Below are 9,698 nucleotides of genomic sequence, written 5' to 3'. Positions count from 1 at the left end.
ATCATCTGATATTTTAGCCTTTGTTTTATTCCTGGCATCAAGTTTTATTTATTGGCACAAGGAAACCTTGTACCTCTGAGTTTGTAACTCAGAGGCAGGGAATGACAAACTATAAGCTTTAAAAAGGCTTGATCATGGTTTGTTGCTCTAACTGTGCAGAAGAGTTTGTCCAAAGCCACATGTCACTGTTGTACCTTTGTTCAGTCACCCTTCACATATAATAGCCCTAAAAAGTTACAAAGCTCATGAAAGATGGCAAGATAAATTAAAATATAACAAGTAAGTACAACTAAATGAGTATGTCCTATAATCATGATTAAACTGTCCTGCTAAGTTGATTTTGAAAAAAAAAAAAAAAGAGCCTTTATGTCTCAAATACCACAATTATTTTCACATACTGCGAAAATAATAGCTAGTGCTATTAGGCACCAGCAATACTGACTTGTTCATGGTGGCACTACTTTGCTGAGATTTTGTACTCTTCAATCGGGCAACTGACACTAGAAATTTTTAGATATATCTTTCATCCCTCCCCACGATGCAATTTTCTCATTTCCCCAACAATCAGATTTTTTTACTTCTATTTACTTCTTGGACCCACTGCAGAATGTTCCTAGATACAGCTGCATACATTCTGAAGTGGCAATATAACATGCCGTTTGTCAGTCTACGTTTAACTGGTGCCCTAAGATTTCATGGCCTAAATACATAGGAAAATAGTAGTCAGGACAGTAATTTGAACAGAAATACAAGCACAGCATGCTCTTCATATTACACACACACTGATGTTTCATCTACTTAACCCACAGGCCATTCTGAAGCTAATAACATGCTACCTCAAGGGGCTAAGGTTTCATTACATTTTTAAGGACTAACAGGTGTGCCCCTATGGCTTGCCAAAATACTTCATGATGAACTGCAAAACTAATCTGTAAACTTGCTGCTCACCCCCTGGCTCGCCCTGCACCTGGCTAGTGAAATGACAATGGTGGAGTTTATGCCTGGTAATCCTTGTTTCCACTGCCACAGAACTCAAAGCACCAAGGCAGGTGGTTAACTGACACACCACCAGGGCGAAAAAAAAAAAAAAAAAAGTCTTACAACTTTGAAAGTGTTTAGGTTACCTAAAAGTGCAAAAGAAAGCTCCTACTCCTTATCCTCCTACAGCAGTTCAGTAAACACTGCCAGGAGCACCAGAGTAGCTGTGCTCAGACGCAGATTAAGAACAGACAAGCTTTCAAATGTCTTTGACTTTCCCAGCCTTGGGCCTTGCAGGCCAGTCGATTCCTGAAGTGCCTGGCAGGAGCCTTGGGAGCCCCCCGCCACCTGCCTCCCTCAGTTCCCCGACCAGTAGGGCCTTCGCTCCTGACAGTGAGCACCTGGCCAGGCCAAAGCCTCATTGCTTTTCCAAACGCATATTAGGACATGAGAGGGGCGACACCCGCCACTTCACCATTTGATCCCCCGTTCGATCACCATATGGGGCCTGTAGGGATGCAGCACTTTCTATACATAGATTTTTGGTAACGGCGCGGCCATTAAACGCGAGAACTTTTCGGGTTTGGGTCCAGGAGAGCTGCTGCTGGGCGCAAGGGCGCCCGAGGAAAGCCGGAGGCGGGAGACAAGGCCCCGCGGCCGGCAAGCGCCGGAGGAGGCCCGACTCTCCTTCCCGGCCCGGAGCTGCCTCTGCGCCGGCGCAGTGGGCCGCGCTACAGGCGAGGCCAGGCCAGGCCGGAGCGGGAGGAGGAGAAAGAGAGTGAGAGTGCTGGGTATGGCGGCGCCTGCAGCTTTGCAAAGGAGCGTGGTGTTCCCCGCGGGCAGGCACACCGCCTCCCTCATCTTCCTGCACGGCTCAGGTGGCTGCTTCTCCCCCCTACACTCCCTTCTTTCCCCTGCTACCCTGCGGCGGGGCCGGGGCTTGGGGCTCGGGGTTCGGCGGGGCCGGGGGAGGCCGCCCTCTGACCGCGGGGCCGGGGTGGCTGCCGCCGCCTCCTCCTGCGCCGCGGGGCCCTGCCGGCAACCTGGCCTCTCGCTGGCGGCCCGGCGCTTTGTGAGGGGATCAGCGGGACACGGCCAGCGCGGCAGCCGGCAGGCTCGGCGCGGCTGGAAAGCGAGGAGGAGGCGAGTGAGGTGTCCCCGTCCCTGCGGCTCTGTCCTCCCCCGGGGACAGCGCGGCGACGGCCGGCCAGCAGGAGCCTCAGTGAGCAAAAAAAAAAAACGGTGTGCGGGGACTGGGTCCGGCGTTTGGGCCGCCCCGGGGCTGAGGTGGGTCGGCGGTGTGCGGCTTAGGGACGGTGCCGGTACGCACCAGCCCGGCCTTCTTTGCCATGAGAACTCCTTTTCCAGAAGATATTCCCTTAATCCCTCCACTCTCAGGGTAGCCACGTGCGATTTACAGAATTAAAATGGCTCTTGGCCTTTTTAGGCTCAGGGTGAAAGTATTGTTGGTGCCTGTTAAAAGCCAGTGTTGATAGACTGACTTCTCTCCATCCAGAAGGATCCTGGCCACGTCCAAACTGGCTTCATGGCCACCATCTGCAGGAGGCAGCCACTTGTATCAGTGACCAGACCGAGGGCAGGAGGGGAGTGTGTGCTTTGTCAGGGTTTTTTCTTAAAGGTTATTTCTAAAATGCTAAATAACAACAACAAAGTCCACATGACTTTAAAAAAACCCCACACAACAAACAAACCCTGAAAAAAAACAGTCATCATAGGTCTTTATTACATCAAGGCCCTGGGAATCAATTCTATTGAGCTGCCCCCGTGCATGTGGCAACATGCTCAACTCTTTCAGTGTCTTTCTCTTAGTTTTGCTTTTAGCTGATGCTTCTGTTTAACAGAGATGTACGTGCTTATTAAATTAGTTTCATTTTTATAATCTAGTTTAATTTTGCTTTTCTCAAGTTCTGTGAGTTAAAGAATGAAAGAGTTCACTAGATGTGTTCAGCCCTCTTGGTAATGCTAATGCTTTTAATGCTTGAGGAAATAATTTTCTGTCATGTTGGAGGAGTAAGGGAAGATTATGGTTAGAGGTTGATTCCACATGTGGTTAAAGTACTCTACAATTTTTCATGTTTGATATGATTTCATTCATAATGTTTGCAATGGGGAAGTACAAGAGCGCTGTTACTTGGTTTTGTTTAGCAGTTCTGCAGAGTAGAATTTAAAACAGAAATAGCCGCAGTGCCGTTGCTGTGGCTGGCCTGTGAACCTGAATTGTAAACCTTCTGTACAGTGGTTGTGGTGGAAAGTGGCAGTCAAATGGCATGAATCCTTTTTGTTCACAATGGTTGCTCCAGATAAATTATAACAAGTGGAGAATGTTTTAGAAAGAAAATGTTTTAGAAAAATATTAGAGAATTCCCGTGCATCAAATTTAGGTAGAGGATCCATTTAGTAGGTCATCAGGGAAGGCAAATGGAAGTAACAAATGTATAATAATTGTTTAGACTTAGATTTACAACTTTGTATCTTGTAACATGCAAAGAATCGTAGAATCCTTTAGGCTGGAAAAGGACCGTAAAGATCATTGAGTCCAACCGTTGACCTAGCACTGCCAAATCTACCACTGAACTGTGTCCCTAAGCACCATATCTACATGTCTTTTAAATACCTCCAGGGATGGTGACTCAACCACTTCCCTGGGCAGCCTGTTTCAATGCTTGACAACCCTTTCGGTGAAGAATTTTTTCCTAATATCCAGTCTACATCTAACATGTTTTTAAGTTTAAACTTTGCACTGAAAAAAAAATTGGAAATTCAAGCTGTATTTGAAAGGAAAATAATTCGACTCAAAGCAGAATTTTCTGTGCACTCTTTTTAGTAGTGTTCAGAAGAGCATATAATGCTAAAATCTAAGAACAGCCTGAAAGACAAGCCTTTCAGAAGGTTGTTGAGTTTTGTTTGGTGTCACAGTCTCCCCTCTTTTCTCCTCCCCTTCAAATTCTATTCTTACCAAATCAAAATACAAATGCTCTACAGCAGTTGCAGAGCATTTGGACCATAGGGACTCTTGACACACAGAAGGTCGTAGTTAAATTTTCTCTTACTTAATGAGTTTTCTATGAACTTTTCATAGACAAACTAGCTTCGTTAACTGTAAATGTTTCTGCTGATCTTGGCAAAGCTAAAGAAATGTGAATAAATAATAAAATATGTGTCCAGCACCATTAATGACTTTGTAAAGATCTAAGTAAGTCCCAATTCTGGAAGCATTCAGATAGTTGCTTAGGTTGACCTACTTGAGGGTTGGTCCTGTGTATTTGCAAAGCCCAGACTTTTGCTTTCTAACTGAAAGAGGAGGAGTGTATAGGAAAAAAAATTTGTTTAAGCCTCCTTAAGATATGTTGTTCATAAATTAGGTGACAGCAACCATGAGGAAACCCTTGCATGTCAAGAGTGTCTGCTGAGAATCAGAGGTGTGTTTGAACTTCAGACCATACTGCTCACATAAGGAAAGTGTTTGTGGGAATGTGTTCTGAAGCATCCACTTAAAGATGTAACTTTGATTTTAATGTAGCACAGAATAAGATTTTTGTCAGTTTTGTGACCCTGTTGCTTATTTGTCACTTGGAATATTTAGGCCAAACAGAGAACTTCATGGTTATGTCATTTGTGCTCAACAGAAATCCTTCTTGCCTTCTGTTTTAATTCTGAAGGTACATTAATTTGTGTGTAAATCAAGATCACTGAATTTTGTTTGAGTGCTAAAGCAAGATCACATCTTTTCCTTTGGGGAATTATAATCATTGTAACAATGAATCAGTATATTCATGTGACCTTATTCAGATGAACCCATGTAACGTGGCAGTAAGCCTGGCTTCGGCCAGTGGTATTTTTTCTTGTGGTTTAGCCATTTTATTGAAAAGAATAAGGTGAGTTCTAAAGTTAAACTGACCAATTTGAGATAAAATAATAGAGAATACTGTTAACTCAGATTAGCAGTTTGACTTGATAATATGTGGGAGCCTCAACTTCAAACAAGACTGAAGTCCTATGGCATGAATGACAACCAGTTAGCTGAATCCCCACCAATTTTTTAGGGTCAACATTACTCCATGTTGTATTACTGCCTACTGTAAACCATATTCCTTGATGGGCCAGTTTGCTCAAGCTTGAAGCATTGTTTAACTCATATTGTGTGTGCATGCTGTGCAGAGGGATAGCAGTGAAGTTATAGTTGAAGGTACCAGTGATGCAAAGACAAGCTCTAGAAACTGTCTGGTGTATATACATACATTTGTTAGAAAGGAACACGTGTTGTTGTCTGCATAAAAGAATTCATCCTGTGTATCCGTTCATAGCACTTCAATCTGCCAGGGTTTTGGCTATAGGCTGAGTTGATAAGACTTGGAAAAAACACATTGAGAGTCAGATCTCAACTAGCTTTCAAACGGAACTCTGGAATTAAGGTTTTTGAGGAGCCTGCCAGATATTTAAACCCAAACTCGTGTCTTGAGCTCTGTTACAAAACATTGGGAGTATTTGACTGATACTTTCCCTAAAGTCTACGTGTAATATTAGCATAATTAAATGTGAAGATCCTTTTTACATTCTTGACTAGGTTTTGAGGTGGGTTAACATAAAATTCTGTAAGAAAAATAACTTTCTTTTTTAAGGGGAGCAGCAGGTATTTTATCTCACGTTTTAAAATATTAATCAGTATTTTTTGATTATCACTGTTACCAGCAAATAATGTAAACTGCAAGTAAGAGGTTAGGCCTTGTGCCTGATTAGGAGGTACTTAAGCCATTGGATGTAATAAAGTATTAAACTTATGCTGTGAGACTTCTTAAGTAGTCTGTTTCTAAGAAGTTTTGAGTCTGTTTTCATTGAAAAGGGGATTGAGGTTATTCTAGAAAGTTATTTGAGGATTAACTTTGTGATTTAGAAATTAGGTCAATCTGGTTTAAATATGTTTTATATTGTATAGTTTCTTTTCTAAATGCACTGAATAATTCTTGTTGTACTCTTTTGTGTGATACAGGTGATACTGGCCAAGGAGCAAGAGCATGGATAAAACAAATTTTGAATCAAGACATGGCTTTTCAACATATAAAAGTAATTTACCCAACAGCTCCTACCAGGTATTGTTTTATATATGATAACTGTAGTATTAAATTAGTCTATTCCAGTACTGTAAAATACATTTATGAATGTTGGTACGAACTGTCATAAGACTTCCTCCTTCTTTCTCATGTATATGTTTTTTGGCAAAACTGGAGTTCCATAGTGCATTGCTGCCCAAGGACTGTGATTTTTAAATGTTTAAGACTCTAAAGGATTAAGACTTCATGGAAGTCACAGTCTCTAATTCAAATTCAGGTGTTGTCCTCATAGTATCTTTCCATCTCCTTGATATAAAGAGAAGAAGATACTCCAGTGTGTGTTGTAATGGCATTATAGAGCCATGTTCTGGATCACAGTCTTACCTAATATTAATTCCCATAAATTAACCACTAAATTATTCTGTTGTATTTAGTGCCAGGTTTCAGTTCTGACGGTGGTCAGTGTTTTTGGCAAGTAGGACATGAAAGATCTTCAGCTGTTGGAGAAAGGACTGGGAATTTAGAATTACACATTTCCTCTACTTCGAATCCTGACCCAACTGTTTCAAAGATAATTGAGTTCAGCATTTGCTGTAGGCACAAATCTCATTATTAAATGACACCCTGTGTTCAGTGTTAGACCGGAAATACAGAAAAATATATTTACCCCTAGTGAAAGTTAATGAGGTCAAACCTAAAGGCTAAAAATTGGGCACCTACCTCCATATTTAGCTGTCTAAAGACATGATGTATATTTCAGAGATGTTTAATTTTTCATAATATAAATTAATTTTTAAGGTGTCTGTGACTAAGTCAGGAAAATGTTTCCTTGAAAGGTAATGGGGCTTAAGTTTCTGAGTTTGTGTGTAAGCATGGATGAACGCTGAAAAGAAAAGGAAACTGTGACATTCTACATGGACTGTCGAGGTACAGGTTTGAAAGTCAGAAAAAATTTTCTTGGAGGGTATAAACAAGTATAATAGCAGATTTTGTCTGGCATTCACTAATACATGAAAAAAAACTTTCCCATATATTTTTTTATGATCTACTTAGGCAGGAAAAGCAATTGAGAGATTGCAGTGTGAATGTACTCACTGTGTAACAGAAAAATCACGCCTGTGAGCGGAAGTCTTTGAAGCAGTGTGTTTTGGCTTAGCAGGTAGTGAATATGATTTTCTGTAAATAACATGCTCATTACTTCATTGATGACAGGCTAAAGTGATGGCTAGAGTTATCAGTGGCACATCACACGTACTGACAGGCTCCATTTCTTCCCTATCAGCACAGCAGTTACTGGAGAAATGCAGGAGTTTTTGCTTCCCTATGAAATAGTCTTTCTTCGCATGTTATATGCAGCCAGAGCAGCTCAGGCCACATCTGTTATGCCAGTGCTTCATTTTTCTATCCTGCTGCACTTCTGGGGTCCAGTTGTTTTCTCGTTTGTTTTGGTTTCTTTGTATAACTACAGATGTAAACTATGTATAAATGATTAACCAGCAAGATCTCCTGACTCAAATGAGTGGTGTTTGTGGGGAGTTTGTTGTTATCTTCAGACTTTGGATTTCAGTATTTTAGTAAACAGATGGGAAGACAGATAGTGTTGTAATTAAAAGATGTGAATAAACAGTTAATTCCACTTCTTTGCTTTTTTTTTTTTAAGTCGAGGTTACTCTTCTTTCCTAGAGCAGACAGAGGTCATGCATGAGTTGATTCAGAAGTGGTTTTTAACAAAACTGTGAAAAGTTGTATATTCAAAGAATAAAAAGTACCCACACTGTTTGTCTTTGACTGGCAATATGAAGTACGCTTGGGAATATTACTGTACAGCCCTCTGTTGCTGATAAGCACCATTAGCTGACATATTGAAATAAAGCAGATGCCCTTAAGTACAATAATATTTGCCACTGTTTGCAGCAATGCTGAAGTGAAGTTTGTGAAGATATGCATTATTGGTTGAAACCGAAATAACAGGAGCCTTTACAGACCCATTTCATTCAAGTCCGAAACACACTATGCTTTTTGAAGCATTTGTAATGGTTTGCTCTCCTTTCTTCAATAGAAAGGAAAAACAAGGCCTAGAACATCCAACCTTGAATGGCAGACATTAAAATAATTATATGTGCATTAGGAACTTAAATATATGGTCTGGTTTTGTGTGCGTATGTATATATGTTTTGATAAGAATTCATAAATGCTTCTGGCACCAATGAGGGAATTCAGCATCCTTGATAATAAGACCTGTAGCTAGATGGTTACAGGTGTGTAGATATGCTGAAGAAGGTTCTGATCCAGTCTTTTGGTCATGTAGAGACAGAGCGATATGGAGGGAGAAAGCTGCACTGGTGTGAGTGGGAGTTTCTGTGGGTGGCGCAACCTGCCACTGCATTGTCCATTATAGGAGCAGAGTGCAAAGCTTTGCCAGCAGGTTTTTACACTGATGATGCAAAGAAAAGCTTGAAGTCAAGCAAGACCATACTAGGATTGCTTGGCTAATACAGTCTTCTGGCGAAATACTGTTAATGTGGATGTAGTTCATACTCTATAAACTCCTGTCTTTTCCAGCATAACTTACCACATACACATTGAACGCTCTCCATCAAAGCAGTTATGCCAGTAAAAGCAGGTTTGATGATACTACTGCAATGTTAGAGGCTTTGGCAGAGTAAACTGCAGGTTGGGAGTATCTCTTCACGTTTTTGATGGATATAAATGATAGCTCTGACTATAGATCTATAGATTTGGCCTTATACGTTCTTCATGTCTATTAAATAGAGTTCTGAAAAGCAATGGAATTCATGCTTTTCAACAAAACATTGAATTTTATTTTTTTTACCTTGTGGAGGGTGGATGGGGTTTTGTTTACGTTTTGTTTAAATTTTATCCCAGGCGCTGAAACATACATACTTTTCATTTACTAAAACATCAGAGGTTCAGACATGTTTTGATTCAGGAGTCCGTATGTTTGAAAATTATTTTGGAAAACCAGTCCAGCATATAATCTAGGAGAATTCTAAAATATGTTCTCTGGCTTCATTAGCATTGATTTCAGCAAACACTAGAGAGGATACTTCCATTTTATGGGTAAAAGCAATAGAACATTATTGAACTACATTTTATAAAACTGGTTTTTTGTTTTGTTTTTTTTTTTTTACTCTTCTCTATAGGTCTATTAAAAAAGTTACACTTTTTAAAAAAGATTTACTTTTCTTTAATCATTTTTATAATGTGCAGGGTATGATCATTAGATGTCCCCTGGACAGGTAAAGTCTTTGCAGTGTTTTGTCACACTCATCCCCCATCACTTTGGAAAGTCCTGAGTCTCGTATTTGTTTGTTTCCTGAGGAAAAATAACAGAATGTAGACAGTGCAATTTATATCAAAAAAAGAAAAAGTTGCAAAATTTCTAAGTAAAAAGCTTGTGGTAAAAAGCATGCTTAAATAAAAAAGGGAAAAATATGTGGATTTGAAGTCTCAGTGTGATGTAGTAAGGGAAGTGGCACCTGAATTTGCAATATGTTTGGAAATTAAATACAGGTATCTAGTACATGCAAATTTTGCCTTACAAATGAAAATGTTTAGACATAGCTTAGAGAGGTTTTGTTTTTTCTCTGGTAACATAGGCAACTGAGATACTTGAATAGAGAACTTGTT

General features: G+C 40.4%; 1 protein-coding gene across 4 annotated transcripts in view; it reads left to right on the top strand.

Moving 5' to 3' along the window:
• The first annotated feature begins 1,693 nt into the window (after positions 1 to 1,693).
• The window catches only part of LYPLAL1 (lysophospholipase like 1), a 28,050-nt gene continuing 20,045 nt past the window's right edge, over positions 1,694 to 9,698 (top strand). Inside the window, exons 1-2 of one of the 4 annotated variants that reach the window (XM_054194808.1) lie at positions 1,694 to 1,856; positions 5,987 to 6,086. In XM_054194808.1, coding sequence (XP_054050783.1) covers positions 1,772 to 1,856; positions 5,987 to 6,086 — 185 coding nt within the window. In that variant the 5' untranslated portion in view covers positions 1,694 to 1,771. Of the gene's footprint in view, positions 1,857 to 2,050; positions 2,266 to 4,397; positions 4,419 to 5,986; positions 6,087 to 9,698 lie in introns of those variants that run through there. The other 3 variants (XM_054194806.1, XM_054194805.1, XM_054194807.1) reach the window with 3 other exon arrangements.

This window comes from Rissa tridactyla, chromosome 3, assembly GCF_028500815.1.
Source record: "Rissa tridactyla isolate bRisTri1 chromosome 3, bRisTri1.patW.cur.20221130, whole genome shotgun sequence".
NCBI lineage: Eukaryota > Metazoa > Chordata > Aves > Charadriiformes > Laridae > Rissa > Rissa tridactyla.
The sequence above is the reverse complement of the archived record's forward strand: the minus strand, read 5'-3'. Positions and strand labels throughout refer to the sequence as shown.